Genomic DNA, 18,999 nt, shown 5'->3' with positions numbered 1-18,999 from the left:
CTTTCTTTCTTTCTTCTTAATAGTTATGAATCATCAAACAAAATATCAAATAATAATATAATAAAAAATACTTTATATATTAAAAAAAGAAATAACTGGAAAAGAATCATATTATTAAAATTCTTAAATCAAACACTAAATTAATTAATTAGTTAAAATAAGCTTTAAAATAATTATAAATAATAAATCTAAGAAAAAAACTAAATAATCATATTATATATTTATTATTTATTATGAAAATAAAATAAAATAATAATAATAATACTTTTAGTCATTAATCTATTTATCCTATATTTTGTAATGGATAGTGATAAATTGATAGTGATTTTCACCCATTAGAGAGATATTTTTGTTTATCCTTCTTTACATGGTGAATTCTAGTTATTTAAAACAAATTCAGAGACTTTTGGCCCAAATCAAGACAAAAAAAATCAACTAATCTTGCAGATGGAGTGTATAAATCATGTTTTTGAAAGTGGCAATGGATTCAGCACCATAGACACTCAAAACCATAAAATTTAATAACTTTAACTTAAATTTACAAAAATTTTAACTTTAATCTAAATTTACAAAAATTCCTGCAAATTTTTTTTTAAATATTACCTAAATTTTTATAATTTTCCAGAAAAGAAAACAATCTGATTAAACTACCCCACATTCAATATTGAACGCTTCATTTTCTGCATACTATACAACTAAAACTTAAATTCCAAAAAGTTACCTTCTACACCCCTGCTTGTCATAAATCTCATTGATAAGAGCATTTATATTGCTTACCATAAATCTTAGTGACTTTTATTCAATTCGCCGAACGTGTAAAATCCATCTCATTCATTGAAAAGCAAAACTTAATATGTGAACAGTATGAATACCCACCAAGTAATTGCTTACGGGAAATGGTCCGAGCCCTGACTAGAATCATTACTTTTTGGTATGCATTAAGTTCTCACAGCAAACCTCCGCTCGAGTCTTTATTGCAATTCAATGGGCTACATGCAATACCGCTTCTGTCACTGTTGTTTTAATTTACTGTTTCATTGAATCCTCAACAACCAACCCCAGCATGTAAACTTTCAGGAATCCACAATAAAAGCAGAAAGCGGATGCAAGAATGTGATGTCTTTTGGTTTCTCCAATCTGAGGAGGCTTCAGCGCTAATGGATCGATTGGCAGAAGGTGCAGTTGCCTTGGGTGCAATCCTCCTGGTGTTGCTATTTTATGTTGAAATTGTATGGAAACCTAAGGTTAAAATTGGGAGTCTGAGAAATAAGCACATAATTATCACTGGAGGCTCCAGTGGAATTGGTCTTCAGTTGGCCAAAGAGGCGCTGCTTCAAGGTGCCTTTGTCACCATGATTGCCAGGAATCCTGTAAAACTGAACATGGCTGCTGAAGATCTTGCTACAGAAGTTAATTGTGACAGAAGTAGGATCAACACAAAGGTAATAGTTAGCCTAAATTGTTATTGTTCCCTATAAAATTCCTTATTATTCTGTTCAGGAGCTTGAATTTCTTGTGGGTATTAACATGGGCATGGTTCCTTGGATTTAAGGCTGCAGATGTGAGCAACTACAAAAAGATTTCGGAGGCCATTAAGGAGTCCCATATGTGGAGACCCATAGATGTACTTATCTGCAACGCAGGGTTTCTCAGGAGTGAGTATTTGGAGAACACAAGTATAGAGGAGCTAGATCTCATTATCCAGACAAATTTGACTGGGACTCTCTACACTTTGCATGCTGCTCTCCCACTTATGAAAAATCGAGATGGCAAGCCCATGCCTCCAGGGTCTATTGTGCTCATGTGTTCTCTTGGATCTCTGGTATGGTCTTTTATTTATTGAAGTAGAAGTTTTAGTGGTTGGGTATATTTGTTTTGTGATGGTTCTCTGACTATTCACTTTAATATCAAGATATTTAAATTTTTTTGTTCCTTAATATATAATTTGTAGTTTTGGAGGACTCTTTAGCCTAAGATTGGGGATTGAATCATAACCACTGCTGCTATTCACTATTCACCTTAGAATCAGATTTCACCATTCATCTTAGATTCAGATATTCAAATGGTCCTGCCTTTTGAGCAAGAATTAGTATTCACAATATTCAACTTGTTCTTGCCACTCAGACAAATATGTAACACTAATGGAGAGGCAATTAAACCGGCTAACTACTACTAAAACTATCTTAGGCAATTAAAATAGCTAGCTACCACTAAAACTATCTTCCTTCCACGTGGCTATATTTTTACCCCATAGTGATGTGATTGAATATATCTCATCCTTGTGCATACATAATTATTCATAGTGTAGGATCAAACATCTTGATTTTCCCTGGTTCATTACTTTGTTGATGTTTTATTATGGGTTGCTCTTATTTTTTTTAAGAGATTACGGCTCTTGATATTAACAAATTTACTTGCAGTTTTTACTCTATGGTCATGACATATATACTGCAACTAAGTACGCTCTGAGAGGTTTGGCCGAGTCTCTGAGACTACAGTTGATACCTTACAATATCACTGTCAGCCTCGTTTGCCCCGGGTTTGTAGAGACTCCATTGTTGGATCAGTGTGAAGGTGAGTTGGTGCATATTAAATGTATATACTTCCATTTCAGTTGGGATTTCAGCAGTGATGATGTGTATTGTATTTTTCATACAGCTGAAATAGAGGATGGGATGTTTACATTGGTGAAGATATTCAACTTATACAAGCGAAATAGGGCTGAGAATGCAAAGGATGTTGCAAATTACACTCTCAAAGCTGCCAAGGAGGGAAGGTTTTTAACTACTGCACTGTTTCCAGGGTTTTTCCTCTCCACTTTATCACGGGGTGTACTCCCAGCCGATTCGTTTTTCATGGCTCTCCTGGAGCTTGTTCTATACCTGCCATGTAGGGTTCTAAGTTTCATTATAGCCTCTCTAACCCCTCCTGTTCTACGTTATGTTCATAACCTCTATTACAAGGACGGAAAGCAGCCTCCCCGTTATGACAGTGACAATAGAAAGCTGGAAAAGGTCGGTTAAGTGCAGATTTTACTTCACTTTGAAGTAATAAAATAATAAAAATGGATGCTCATTCTGTTTTACTATTTTATTGTTTTTAAAATTCATATGCCTCTCAGAGGAAGGAGGACATATTGAGAGTCAAATCTTGAACTGATAATGCCTTGCACACCAGACACATCATGAAAAAGATGTACATGATCTTCTGCTATGTATTTAATAATGCACTGTAATCTTCAGTGTAAATTTTAACTGATGCCAAGATAACGATTTACATGTTATATTAAATATTTGAATTGCTAGGGCCAATCTATGACAGTTTCTATGGTCGGCAGATGTGTCGGTTTTCTGAAAATGCAGTTCAAACTTTACTTATAATATAATTAATTTTAATTTGGTGTTTGGAAGCTGCATTATTGATAAGTGGCTTTAACTGTTGTTCAGTGGTGAACTTAATGCACAGTCTAAAAAATATCGTTGACTTTTCAAAATAAACTAGTTTGGTATTATATGTATTGATTGGATTTGAACCAGTGATGTATGACAAGGAGTGTCTTAACAGTGCACCCATTCACCATCAATCCAAAACACTATGGACATATACATAAAACATTTTTATTTTTATTTATATTTATATTTTTTAATTAGTTTATTGTTATTTTTTTTAAACTTAAATAAACTATATTTGAACATATGCATAAAGCATTTTTGTTTTTATTTATATCTATATTTTTTTTAATTAATTTTATTGTTAATTTTTTAATTTAAGTTAAACTATATTTATATAGATTGCAACAGTGTAACATGTGTATTACAACTATATCTTGGTGTATTGTAAATATATGTTTTTGCAAAATAGCTAATTCATATTTTCTTATTATATTTAGTATAAGTATATAAGCATATAATTCATAATTTGCTTATAAAAAACACAAATATAATTAAATATAGAAATAAAATCAAAATTATTTGACTACCAAATTACAATAATAATATCATATTTTTTTTTACATTAAACCCAATAAACTTATGTATGGTAAAAAACTATTCATATCATGGTGAAATGTGGAAAGTGTACATATTAAAAGAAAAAACAAAACTAACTATTATAAATACACAATAATATTTTCAAAACCACATTAACTATGTCATTACCTAATAAATATTGAATTATGTTCTAGCTCTTAATTGTTCTAAACATATATTATGTTCTAGCTCTTAATTGTTCTAAACATAGGTTGGAACAAAAAGGAGTGGTGTAATATTATTAAAGTCAAAAGACAAGTTTAAACAAAACTTCATGGGATTAATCAGATCATAATAACACATGGTTTTACCGAGGAAAGGAAAATTCAAGTTGATTCTCTTTAGAAGAAATGGGAAGATAGGTGCATTCAAGAGGAGATATTCTAAAATCGAGAGTGCAATGGATAGAGAAGGGGAAAGAAACACAGTTTTTTCATAAATCAACTTTGGATCACAGGTCACATAACAAAATTTCAAAACTCGAGATTTTCAAGGGAAAGAGCTTGTCTCCCATAAAGAAATGGAATCTGTCCTAGTACAACACTTCCTTAGCATTGCAAAGGAGCCTCTCTTGGACAGGTCTCGGTTCATTAACAATTTCACAAAGTACATTCCCAAGCTTGTAACAAGGGAAGACAATCACAATCTTAACATGCCAGTGTCTGAAGATAAGGTCAGTGAAGTTATCAATGAGATGCAGAATGAGAAAGCTCCTTGCTCGGATGAATTCAATGTGGACTTTTTCAAAGCATGCTAGAGAACAGTCAAACAAGACATCCTTGATGTAGTGGAAGACACCAGAAGATCCAGAACGATTTTGAAGGCTCTCAATGCCTTTTTCATACCTTTGATTCCAAAGCAGGAAAAAGCTATGACACCAGACAGATTTAGACCCATAGCTTTATGTAATGTGGTGTACAAAATTATTTCCAAAGTGATCACTAACAAACTCAAGGCCCTTCTTCCAGCTTTTGTCTCAGAGGAGCAAACTAGTTATGTGGAAGGAAGACAAATTTTCAATAACATCATACAAGCTCATGAGGTGGTACACTCTCTTAAGAGCAATAAGCAAGCTGGTATGATCATACAGCGTGACCTAGTGAAAGCTTATGACGAGCTACGTTGGTCTTACATCAGGGTAGTGCTGAGAGCTTATGGTTTTGACCAGAACTGGATTAGATGGGTTATGGCCTTTGTATCCATGGCTAGTTTTTCAATCTTTCTTAATGGCGTGCCCTCAAGAACCTTTATGCCTTCTAGGGGTCTCACATAAGGAGATCCGCTCTCACCCTTCCTCTTTGTGCTCATGATGGAAGGGATAGGTAGAGCGATAAAAAGTGCAAGCGCTGAAGGAAGAATCCAGGGACTGAGACTTATCATAGATGGAGCTGCTTCAACTCACCAAAAATTTGTGGATGATACTATGTTGCAAGGCATTCCCACTGTGAAGGAAGCCAAAGCTTTTAAACAAATCATGAACGACTTTGCTATGGCTGCTGGTACGGAGGTAAGCCTTGACAAATCAAAAGTTTTCTTTTTTAACACTGACATTGCTATTCAGAGAAACCTCACTAGAATTCTAGGGTTTCAAAGGGATCAATGACCTTCTAAGTAGCTTGGAATACTTCTTATGGACAAACCTCTAAGCTGGGGAGTGTGGGAGCCAGTAATTAACAAACTTCAGGATAGTATCAGGAAATGGACATGCAGATCTTTGAATTTGGCAGGGTGCCTTGTGCTTACAAAGGCTATCCTACAGGCCATACCCTTTTTCATGATGTCAGCTCTTCCTGATCCTATAGGAGTTATGCAATAGATCAAGAACATTAAAAGAGATTTTCTTTGGGGAAAAGGGGAAGAGAAAAATAAATGGGCTTTGGTAGCTTGGGACAAGCTATGCAAACCTAAGGCCCATGGTGGTTTGGGGCTTCATGACCTTGAAACGCTTAGCAAAGTTTCCGGTGCAAAACTTTAGTGTAGGTGACTTAAGGAATCAACAACCCCTTGGGCCAAGCTCTAGAAACAGAAATATGCAAATAATTGGCAGGAGAGGGATCATATCCAAATGTCTGGGCTTATCAAGGGCTCCCACATTTGGAATCTTGTTTGGGAAAATAGAGCTATTGTTCGCAGCATAGCATGTGGGAGATTTGAGCTGGGAACCTGGCAAGATTCTGGGAGGACAACTCGTAGCAGGAACCAAACTTGTTTAGGGAAGAACTAACGCCTCTCAAGAATGACACTGAAAACAAAGGTTTATGCATGGTAAGTGACTTCTGGGATTAGGTAAGGAACAATGGTAAATGGAGAATATGGAAGGACCTGGGCTACAGTGAAGAGAGCCCTTTGAAAGCTCAGGCAAACTCTCTCGCTCTAGACTTGGAATAGAGGAGGATTTTGGTATCATCCTCGTCTGACCAACTGAGATGGGGAAGAAACATAGAAGGTAACTTTAACCTCAAAGAAGCTGAACGAATAGCCCTAGGGTTTGATTATCAAAACCGTGATAAGGTATGGAAGGACCTTTGGCAGCACCAACATTGGATGAAAATAACGTTGTTTATGTGGTTGGTTCAACAAAAGAAAATTCAAACTTGGGAAAATCTTTTAAAAAGGGGTTTTGTTGGCCCAGCCAAATGCCATCTATGTGATTCACAAGAGGAGATGATGGAACACTTACTCAACCTCTGCCCATTCACCTCTACCTTGTGGGATTGGGTGGCCTCAATCTTTAGGCAGACTCACAGGGATAGACTCAATATTACCAACACTTTGAAGAATTGGAGAAAAGACTTCTCAGGCGAAATCATCAACAAAGCTTGGACTCTGGTTCTAGGCTTCTTAATCTAGGATGTCTGGAAAGAACCCAATGACAAGATTTTCAAGAATAAAACTGGCTCAACTCAGAACATTATTGCACAATTATTAAGACAACTCAAAGACACTGTTGGAGCCCTTTTAGGGAGACCTCTTGAAAACCCTACTTTGCCCTAGGACACTCATATACTGCTACAGTTGGGTCTCCATTCGGTAGTTCCCCAGAGCATAAACAAGGGTGTGAGCCAGATAAATGCTGGTAAAGACTTCTGGCAACCTCCTCCTCATGCTTTCTTGAAATTCAATATATATGGAGCCTCTAAAGGTAACCCAGGGATGACTGGTTTTGGAGGGGTCATCAGAGATGAGCAGGGGTGTATTAAGGATATCTTTTACAGTCATTTGGGGACTGCCACTAATAACATGGTAGAGCTCATGGCCTTAGAGTAGTGCCTGGAAATACCGGTCGAGTCAAATTTACATAATACCATCATTAAAGCAGACTCTGAATTGGTTATTAATGCGGCCAAGAAGATATGTAATGGAAAAGCACCAAGAAAAGTTTCAAAACATTGGCGGCTTTTGCAGGTCTTTTAGCGCATTCATTCCCACCTACAAACCCTGAGAACGGTTAGCCTCGTTCATGTGCGAAGAAAAGCCAATATGCTAGCTGATCATCTGGCGAATGAAGGAGTGTTTTGCAAAGAAAGTTACAGCATGTATGCTTGGGATTCGACACCCTCGGGGAAGACAGACGACCAAATACATGGAGAACTTCCAGACTATTAGGAATGAACAAGAAGGAACACCAGTGGAAGGAGGAGTAAGTGGAAGAGAAAGTCATTCTTAACCATTGATCCCTAAAAAATGCTTAAAACAGAGCTTTCTATAGGGGAGGGGCACTTGGTAAACAACAGGTTTCTTAGAAGGTCGTCGACCACAGATCTTGATAGCCTTCGTCATCAAATGGCTATCGGGTGGGAAAGTGATCGAAGGTTAACTATTCAAGCGAACCTGAAGATTTTTAGATCAGTGGTTCATAATCTTCATCGAGTCCGTAAAGAAAGTAAAGATCATGCAAGTTTTCGATCCGATATCTCGGAGGACCATCAGATCAACAGGGGCCTAATCATATGGATATCGGGTTCTAAAAGTAATTGAAGGTTAATTCTCAGACCGGACCCGAACATTTATAAACCATTGGCTCATAATCCTTATCAGATCCGTGAACCGGGTAAAAGGGGTGCATGTTGCCGAGGCAATAATGTTCGTGGCCGTCGGATCTTACGGGATCTGGATCGAAATGATATAGGGTTTCAACATGGGAGGAGGTTAAGTCCAAGAATGGACTTGAAGTTTTATACATTGACAGTTTATTTACCTTGTCGACTCCGTAAAGTTGGTAATTAAGGTCGCGCATATCTCCGAAGCGATTTCTTTAATGACTATTGGATCACTAGGGGTCTTATCGAATGGCTATCGGGTTGGATAATGGGCGGAGGTTTAGATGTAAGATTTAAGTATAAGGTTTCGGGTTTGTTTCGGGTTGTGTAGATGGTTAATATTCATCGGGTTAGCCCTTGTTGGTGTTTACACTTGTAAAGACATGTAATATATGTAATATTTCTTGCGGTTAATAGAAGGCTCCACTCTTATTTAACCAAAAAAAAAATTGTTCTAAACATATATTTAAGTTCCCGCAATGAACTTTTCTATGTTAAATCTAAATATATTTGGAAAAATATAGAGCAGCGTCTTGCATCAAGAACATTTGAAATCCACATAAAATTTTAACATAATAAATTGTCAAATCTATATATATTTGGAAAAATAAGTAACCTTGTATTTGACATCCACATAAACTTTTAACATAATAAATAACTATGTAAATATACTAAAAGCATTTGGCATTCACATAAAATATTAACATAATAATAAATGACCATATAAATACTAATATTCCAATTCCAAAATCACTCTAATCTTTAACCTCTATCTTATTAGCTATTCCAATGTTCATGATATAATAAAGTAATTGAATAACCAAAATGTATATTAATAATTATTAACTAGTAAAAATATTTAAAAAATAAAATACCTAACCACTAAACTTTTGATCATTTAATTTAGTCTCAAACATATATTCCAACTTAATTATATAAAATCAGAAGACCAAATTCATCATAAAAACACAAATTAAATTCTATGTTAAACCTTCACTCAAATAATATTAAAATGTCCAATCTAAAGTTCAAAAATTGTGAATCTCGTGATTTTGATGTTGGCAAATGCATAAGTATCTTAACAAATTCAATGTAGATATAATAAATTTGTTAACATAAATAATATTCTTTTAATATTTTTTGATGTTGGTTATGGATAAATATCTTAACAACCTGCGCATTATTTAGCTCACATAAACAATATATATATATTATTTCCATCATTTGTGGATTGGGAGAGGGTCCTCCAAAATGGATGGAAATGTATTTATTAACTTTTGTATGTTTAAGAATATTTGTGTATGATAGTGGTTTTTATTGGTAAAGATGATTAAATTAGTGTAGTAATAAATTTAAGTCTGAATATTTAGAGAAATTCATTAATGTAATTTTGATTAAATTTATTAATCGTTGTTTTAGTCGATCTCAATAAAACTTGGTCGTGATCTTTTTGGTATACATAGTTACTATATTAGTTGTGTGGATGAATTAAATCCATAGAATAAATAATGCCTATATCAAGGAACTCAAACATTATAGAATAAATAATGCCTATATCAAGGAACTCAAACATTAGCAAGGACAACATTTGGGAAAGGTTGGAATGAAGAAACTACATTAACCTTCTCAATAAACCTTATAGTATTGACTAGTTAACGAAGAAAATCTACTTGACAATTTATTGTGTTTGCTTATGATAAAGTCCTCCTAGTGAGGGAATAATTTAAGGATACAATCACCCCTTCGAGAGCTAGGGAAGGAGACATGAAAACCCCTATGTGCATAGAGGTAATCAAGAACTAATGCTAAGACTATGAGGGCGAGTTCAACTTTTTTAATTTTCATCAAAAATTACATCTAAATAAATCCACCATATACCAAACCATGTTCTATCTTAACTTACTATGAAAAGTGTAAAGGGATGTAGAATAAATTGAAGAACATGTGAGTTCAATAGAAAATGTAGGATGTATCTTCAACCAACCTTATGCACCATTTATAATAACTTATTTTCATGAAGGAAACTATTTTCTGTGTGAAATCTCTATCCTCCCTACAACTATGAGATGACCTCCTTATTTGTGACATCCTTTTGTTTATGCATTTATTTTTTAAATTGCATACATTTCTTAAAAAAAAAGTTTATTCCCTATGCACTTTGTAATAAAAGCGTGCTAGATTAAATGCCGCTTTAAGTTTTATTATCGCGCAAAGATACAACATTTCAATAATTATTTTTATTATTTAAATAAAAATTATCGCTGAAGAAATGAAATTCTAGGCAGCTTCAGACATACTCGATCAATCCCACTCACATTAATAGTCATTAAGCAATTATGGGACCCCTCGCACCACTGACGGTTAACAAAGGTTGGAGCTAACCAGCCATATATTGGGTATTTAATGCCCTCAGAGCAGCACGCCACTTAGCCCGATAACACGGGAGCGGGCAAATATTATTTAATGCCGAATTTGCCTGCTCCCGTGTTATCGCGTTAAGTCGCATGCTGCTCTGAGGGCATTAAATACCCAATATATGGCTGGTTAGCTCTTGTCGTTAACAAACGGGGGGAAGGGGGTCTGCAAAACGACATTGAGTTTGCCACCTATGGTTATGTGTTGACATCCCAACAATTGTGGGCCTCCCTCATCCATTTATCGCTTACCACTACTACCCTCTCGCAAATCACCTCCACCTTCTGCCAATTCTCCCGCTATTTTCGCCCACCGCCACACATTCCACCAAAAATAACCACTGCCATATTGCCCGACAATTTAGCGATTTAACTGTTAAATCAAAAAATTCTCTCTCCCCTAACATTCTCGTTATTTATTTTAGACTCACCAATAACGGTTATTTGAATAAAACCGTTCAAAACTCGTTGATAAACCTAGAGTGCTTCTATCAAGTTTATTGTTATTTTGTCTGTCATTCTTAACCAGAGAACTCACTGACACCAAATCAACAAATTGCAACAATTAACGAGTGATACAAGCTGCAAATTCACCAAGTATTTTATTTAATCATTCTTTATTCTTTCATTTTCTAAAATGACAAGTCAAAAAGGGAAATCTAAGGTAACTGTTGAAAACCTAAATTTACCTCATGTACCCTATTTAGATGAATTTCCCCTTGTTGATACCCAGTTTAAAATTACAAAAACCCAATGTGATTTTGATCTTTATGAGCTTCTTAATTGGGCATTTTCAGAGATTTGAAGATGCCAGTGTGAATTTTATTTTTGAGAGTCCATGTTGCCCCAATTCTGTTTCCTTCAAACCCATTAGTTTCCTGAATTCATCACCTGGTGTGAAAGTTAATACCTACAGAGTCAAAGGGCCGTAATTGTCTGAAACAATGAGATTTTGTTTTCTATAACCCCAAATTCAATTTGTCAAGCTTTATAGATAAACCCTCAAAATTCTCTTCATCATATTTTAGCTAACTCTTTGATGGAAATTTATCAAAAACTTACCTTTTAGCAGCGAGTCCATATTTTCGTTTCCTTTCTTCTGAAAACCTCATAATTTCCTTTAACAAACCCACCAAAATCTTCCGCTATCTTTCCAGAAATGTCCAGATAGGTTGTTTCCATGGTTTGTTGTCTTTTAGGATACCAAAATGATAAATGGGTGGATGAAATGATTTTAGGATTTCTCTTAGTGTTTTCATCTCACAAAATCCCTCAATCCCTATTAATTTTAGTCAGATTTTATTAGATGTTATCTATGAACAATTTATAAAGTTTAACGTTGAGGGTTCTTTCAAGCATTAGTCAATTTTGGTATATCTATTCTTGTATCACGAGTGAGAAAGATTTAAAATTCCATTGCAAAATATGGATTCGCATGGAATGCCACAATCTATTATCCATTGGGCTTCGTTAGTTAGAAATAATTCAGAGGAGTATTCCTTCAGTGATTTTGTAGATCAATTTTTATACATATCATTATTTCTTCTAGCAGTGATGCATTTCCAAGGATATCCACGGAAATAAAAAAAATTATTTAACATCTTAGTGAGCAATCAAAAGTAGGAGATTGGTATCTTTATCAAAATTACAAGAATCCAAGTTTATGATTGTGAATTGCCCCCATACAAGTTCCCAGTTTTCAAACCTATGATAAATTTCACTCTTGAATTTATTAGGTAGAGGATGAACATGGATGAAATTCATTTTGTATCTAGGAAGGAGAAGACTCAATTTAATTAAAGCACAAGTGGGTCCATTTATAGTTAATAACAGAGCAGTAGAAAAGGAAGTTGACAATTTATTGAAACAATTGAAATTCAAGTTGAGTTTCAGTTGGCCTTATGATCATTTGGGAATAATTTGATCTATCAAAGTTGAACAAAATTCAGCTCCTTATACCCATATATCCAAACCAGAAATTGAGCAGTATTCAAATCAAGGGATATGAGAGGAAAACATCTTATAAAAGATTGCGGAGCAAATTTCCAGGGACACAACTCTAGAACCCAAAGATTTAAAGAAAAATAATTAAAAAGGCACAATGAGAGTATGTCTCTTACAAGTTCAAGTTTTAAACCAATGGGATTTAAAGTTTTCAAAAGGAGAAAAATAATGAATGTAGAAGAGGAACCATCCGAGGTCAGAAATCCAAAGGAACCTTATGTTGAGTTCCAAATTTCCTTTCCCTTAAGAAACTTTCTCATCCTTTTTTCTTTGCTTTTCCATGAAAAATGCATCCTTAATCATCAAAAACCATTACATATCCTCAAGGAGTATATTTCAGTGATTTACAAGTTATACTGTTATGTTTGCTATTTGAATATGTTTTTATCTTTCAACTATGGAACACAGTGACATTCCGCAGCTAATCAGCTATTCCGCAGCCATCTCCACGCTTTTGTAGGTTACAGGTGTCAAGAGAGGAAAACAACCACATGGGTAGCTTGGAAAACATCAGAGCATGGATCGTATCCTATCCATCTGGCCTAGATCGATGAGGAGGACTCTAGTCAAAGGGAAGTCAACTATAGAAACCTATGGCAAACAAGACTCTGTTTTGCACACATTTCTCAGTGATGGGATCCGAAGCAGTCTCCTGAAGCCACAGACTTCATATGCCACCTGCACAAACAGAATCTAACAAGCCACTACCATAGATTTATGTTTCCAAGCAACCAGGGACAAGAATTTTGCATACTAGCCTGTCTACGTGTTTTGCTGTAGCTGATTTCTCTCTTCAAAACAGTTGTATATTTCTCTATAAATACCAGCGTGTAGAATGTAGAACAAGTTCACATTTTTTCTTATGTAATAGTTCAGATTTCTGCCTTGTAGTTTGAAGAACTCAGTTCTCTGTTTTAATATAAAGACTTTGTTTTCAATGGATACTTGAAGCGTTGTTGGTGTCTTGATTGAGTGCTTATAATCCGAGACCTTTGCAGAGGGCCCTTGCGTGGTCAAGGGTACATTTTATTTCTGTTTTGTCTTTCGTAATTCAATTGTAAATTCACTATGTTTTCTTCATTATGTTTATAATCGTTTTCTAACTCTGTTTATAATGCAGCGTGTGTCATCTTTTCACTAACTCAGTGTAGTTTTATTTCAACGCAGAATAGTTCTTTGGTTATTCACTACTCTATAGTTTCTTATCAGTAGCTTTAAGTTGACGTTAGTAGCATAAATTGGTTAATTTCATTTCTTGTTCATTATTTTTTAGATTTTGAATTAAGCTACAATTCCATTTTCTTATTAGTTTAAGTAACTCATTTTATAAATGAATATTTCCAAAAGCCCTTTCAGTTGATGGTTAATCTTAAAACTAAGTAGTGAAATGTTTCATTTGTGAATGAGTCTTTCTCTACATTTTCATGTTTACTTTTCTTAGAATAATGAAGAATGAAATCTCTCAAAATGCTATCACAAGGAGGTAGTTCTCCCTAAATTTTGTAGTAGAGTGACAAAAATACGCCATTTAGCTTTGCTTTCATAATAGAATAGTTGCAACTTCATTTTCAATTATGGTTTTTCACTTAGTTTAGCTGCAATTCCATTTTCAGTTGTTCATTAAGTTTTGATTTTGCAATAGATTAGACAGTAGCGGTAATCTTATTTCTAGTATTTCATTTTTGGTTTATCATAGATAGCTACAATCTCATTTTCTCATTTAAGCTTTGGTTTTGTAATTGAGTAGATAGTAGTTTTAAGTCCTTTCAGTTCATGTTTTGGAAACAATCATAATAGCAAGAAGAGAAGCTCTGTTTTCATTTTCTTGTTTAAAACTTTTCCAAATTTGGCTTAAAGCACTTTTAGCTCTCATTTCATATTTCTAGATTCTTAGCAGCAGTAGATTAAGATTTTGTAGATTACATTGTAGAACATTAGGAATCAAAAGAGAAAAACTCCAAAACAAACATAAACTCAAAAATAGTGAGGTAAGAAGGGTCATCTAGCACATATAGTGCACTACACTTCATCAGTTTACGATACCCGGATTGATAATTTATGTAGCAATTTAGGACACTAAATTGACTAAACATTTTGGCACCGTTGTCGGGGAAGTGTAACTAGGTAGCCTTATCTGTTACATTCATAAAAAGAAAAACAACAAAAACAACAAAACAAAACAATGACATGCATAGAGAAAGAGACTTTAGGGGTAGATTTATGGCTAGGGGCAAAAGTTTTATTTCCACAACTCCACCTACTCCACCAAGAGTTAGAAAAGATACACCTCCATCCTAGACTCATACTCCTAGCCTTAGGATTCTTGGAATTCAAGGGGCAAAAACTCAGTTAGAATATTTTCCTACTTCATCCACTAAAATAGACCTAGGAGAGAAGACCTTTTTCACTTCTACAAGGGAGCCTATTGTAGTTGAGGAAGTAGGAATACCTAGTGAAGAAGAAGAAGCAGAAACTCTCTCCCATAATCCATTAATAGAAGAACCAGAGGACTCTGAAGAAACTATAATGGTAGAAGAAGAACAAGATGGAGAATTCTCACTGTTTGGAGGAGGGGGTAGAGGGAGAGGTAGAGGAAACAATGGAGGAGGTAGAGGTAACAATGGAGAAGGTAGAGGTAATAATGGAGGAGGCAGAGGAAATAGGGAAATAGATAACTCATTTGGATTCCCTATAGTAGATGAGGAAACACATACCACAATGAAAAACATCTCACCATTTGTCCTCCCAAACTTTTATGGGTTGAGAAGTGAGGACCCTGAAACATTTTTGTTTAAGTTTGAAGTCTTGTGCAGAACCTATGACTATCTAGAAGACTCTCAAAAACTCAAATTGTTCCCTTCAACACTAAAAGGGGCTGCCTTGAAGTGGTTTATGGGGTTAGTCACTCAATCCATTAGAACTTGGAATGACATGAAACAAGAATTTTTGGATAGATATTTGGATTATTGTATGCCTAACAATCATAAGGATGAAGTGTTCAAAATGATACAAAAGGAAGATGAAAACTTAGAGGATTTGCTTGAGAGATTCAACTATAATTTGAAAAGAGCTAAGATGAACAATCTAGATGAAGAAACTATGAAAGCTCTTTTGTTAAAGGCCACTAGAGATGAATAGACAGATATCCTTAACATGATGGGAAAGGGAGATATCTCTTAACTTCCATTGAGTGACATAGTAGAACTATGTGTTCATCTCTCAAGAGGGAAATCTAAAACCGGGAAAGGATCAAGAGATCCTTCACTTGTTACAGCAAACAAATCTGCAACATGATCTGTAAGTAGAGTAGAAATTGGCAATATGCTTGATAAGTTTAAAACTGATATTTTAGGGAGCCTTAGTGAGCAGCTAGACACCCTCAAAATCCAAAACAAGCATAAAACAAAGGCTGATGCTTTAGCCATATTTTGTCCAAAATGAAAAAAGAAACATGCTCCAAGGGAATGCCCTTTAGATGCAAAAATTGTAGAAACTTGTATGATTTGTTCATAAATTCATGAGATCAAGGGTTGTCCTTCAATCCCAGGTCTTAAGGCTGTCTTTCAAGAAGAAACAGTGCCAAATTCTATAGAACCTCTTTGTTTTGTTGCAAGAAGACCTTGGCAGGGGCAAAAAATCAAGGATTTAGCAATCCAATGTATTTTCAACCCCCACCAAACTGGAATTCTTGGCAGCAACCTTGGCCTCAACCTCAAACTCAGTATCAATATCAACCATGGGCACAAGGGGTAAAAAATCCTTATGGGAAATTTTCTCAATATTATTATTTCATCCATCTTATCAAAGCTTTCCTACCCCACAAAATCAGTAACAAAATCAGCAACCACAACTTCCAAATCAAAGCCCTCACCTTTCATTGCCATTTCCACAAAAACCTCCCCAACAAAGTCAAAATCCTCAACTCTTATTTCCATTTAAACAAAAACCAAATCAACTACTAGCCCAACCATTGCCAAACCCCAATAATAAAAACCCTCAGAATGCTTACATGGTAGAAGGACAACAATTTCCTACTTACATGATTGCTCCTCTAGATCTTAATGATGTTCAGCTCAAATTTGGTAGGATATTAGAAAAGGAAAAACCCTCTATAGTCATTTAAGAACAAGATGCTTCTGAGGAGGATTCTCTAAAAGTCAATAAAAGTTTTGAGGGAACATCCCTCCAAAACCAAACCATTGAAAAAGGAAAACAAAAAGAGTCAATAAACACAACTCCTATCATTGAGCAACCAATATCTACTTCTACACCTCCTTTTCCTGAGAGATTACAAATTGATAGAGGAGTAGAAAAACATATCTTGTTGCCCAATTATGACTTCCTAGATGAATTGAAGAATGTTTGTATCAAAATTCCTTTGTTACAAGCCATTAGAGAAATTCCAATTCTAGCTAAGATAATAAAGGAGTTGAGCGTCAAATAACCAGGAAGAAAACCAAGGGAAACAAAAAGAATTCACTTGGTAGGAAAGATAGTAGATATCATGAAGGGAAATATTTCCATGCAGAAATATGTGGATCGAGGAAGTCCAATTGTCAAGACACATATAAATGGGATTGAATTTCCAAACACATTGATTGAATTAGGGGCAACAATAAACATTATCAGTAGACAAACTATAGAGCAGCTTAAACTTCCTAACCTTCTTTACACACCTACCTTACTACAACTTGCAGATAGATCAGTAATCAAACCAAATGGTGTGCTAGAAGACATTTCAGTCTCCTTAGATTCTTGGGAATATCCTATTGATTTCATGATTTTAACTCCCAAGAATAATCTAGGAGGACACCCACTCATATTAGGAAGACCTTGGCTGGCCACAGTTGATGCTTTTATTAGTTGTAGATCTGGTGACATGTACATTTCTGATGGCAACAAAGAGTTTTATTTGTATCCTCTAGAAAAATCAATCACAGAAATAGATGACAAGGAATGGATTGATGATGAAGATGCTATTCAGCCTATCTTTACTATATCAGAAATTAGTGAAGATAGTCAAATTTTGAACACAATGGAAAATTTTGAAACATCTTCAGAATATGTTCATGCACAATTTCAGGAAATATCTAATATTGAATACTTGTCATCTAGGAAGATGTCTCTCTATTCTATGGAAGAGTTTGGTAGCTCTACAATTGAATTTTTTCTAGGTAGGACATTGAACATAAACAAAAACTTGGAGAAACTACAACAAGAAGAGCTAACCAAAATATTACAAAAGAATTCTGCTGCATTTGCATGGGAGTATACTGACATGAAAGGTATTGATCCTAAGACTTGTATCCATCATATCTATATTGAGGAAAACAGTAGACCTGATCTGATAATCACCCTATGAGTGATCTCAGTTAAGAATTATTAAATGGAGGTATTATAGACTCATGTGCTGGTGTGTGTCTAGGTTATTTAAGCAACGGATCGATCAGATTGCAATACATAGACACTTGAAAATGGAAGACACTAGAGGAACACAGTAAGCAAATATAAGAACACAAGAAATTAATAAGGATTTCACCCTATCCTCCAGGGCTACATCTCTGGTCTAGCTTTCAGTGGTGGCCTTTTCTATTTGTGTCTTAAAGCAGAGAATTACAAAGAAGGAGCTCAATATGAGTCTCCTGTCACAGGATAGCTTGGCAGGGTGGTTCTTGGATTTCCCAAGCCACTAGAGTACACAAACTCTTGGCCTTACCAGCTTTTGGACCTCTCAGGTCCCCAATAGAAGGATCCCAATGTGGTGCTCGGTCCTGACAGATCCCCTTCAGTGATGGCTCAAATTTCTCAAGCCCTCTGGTGCTTGACGCTACCTTTGGTCAGCTCGGCCCTCTTTCTTCTTACTGCTTTTTGCTCTATTTATATGCTTTCTCTGTTCTTCTGTGTGTGTGTGTCCCTTCTACTGGTCTATGCATGGATTTAAAGCCACTCGAGCTCATGGCTGTTTGATTCCTCTTCCAACTCCGTCGGATCACCTGCTACAACTTTGCTTGGAGTTCTCTATCTCGGTGTCATCATCAGACTCATAGGGAGTGGCCACTTGTCCTCCTGCAAACTGCGCTAGCTTGCTTCATTGGTTCGGTTCTTCAGTTACGTCGTGGAATGAGTCATCTACCACCTTGACAGTCAAAGAAGACCTCAAATTCTTTCAAATCATGGCTTAATCCCTCGTTACATCCGGTCTTACCGTCGGGCGTGATAATAACCATTAGATTTGGATCCCCCAGATCCAATGCCATCTGCCCATTTCTCGCGGTTGACTTGCTCGACCATTAGCGCGTGATGAGCAGCGGTTTTCTCTCTCCTCTGTTTGCCACACGTCGGGTGCTGAGTGGAATTGCTCTGTTGTCACAAAATTTGCTTACCGCCCAAGGATACTCCTGATGAATACCGCCGGTTTTTTAGAGCGCGGGTCCCACCTTAACCTTTAGCCTTTTTCCCCACGGTTTTCCCAACTCCCATGCAAACAAGCGCTCGGGGCCCCTCCTTTTCGAG

The 18,999-nt window shown here is 35.7% G+C and overlaps 1 protein-coding gene across 1 annotated transcript; it reads left to right on the top strand.

The window, feature by feature from the left end:
• The first annotated feature begins 943 nt into the window (after positions 1–943).
• LOC149197461 (3-dehydrosphinganine reductase TSC10B-like) lies at positions 944–3,085 on the top strand. The gene is made up of 4 exons (XM_089405846.1): positions 944–1,442; positions 1,553–1,822; positions 2,421–2,574; positions 2,659–3,085. The coding sequence occupies exons 1-4, from the start codon at positions 1,104–1,106 to the stop codon at positions 3,021–3,023; spliced, it is 1,128 nt and encodes a 375-aa protein (XP_089261972.1). The 5' UTR covers positions 944–1,103; the 3' UTR covers positions 3,024–3,085.
• Positions 3,086–18,999: the final 15,914 nt, after the last annotated feature.

The sequence above is a fragment of the Pinus tabuliformis genome, chromosome 2_2, assembly GCF_031772625.1.
Source record: "Pinus tabuliformis cultivar Carrire ecotype Pingquan chromosome 2_2, CPIR1, whole genome shotgun sequence".
NCBI lineage: Eukaryota > Viridiplantae > Streptophyta > Pinopsida > Pinales > Pinaceae > Pinus > Pinus tabuliformis.
Note: the sequence above shows the minus strand (reverse complement) of the source record. Positions and strands in the feature narration are given on the sequence as shown.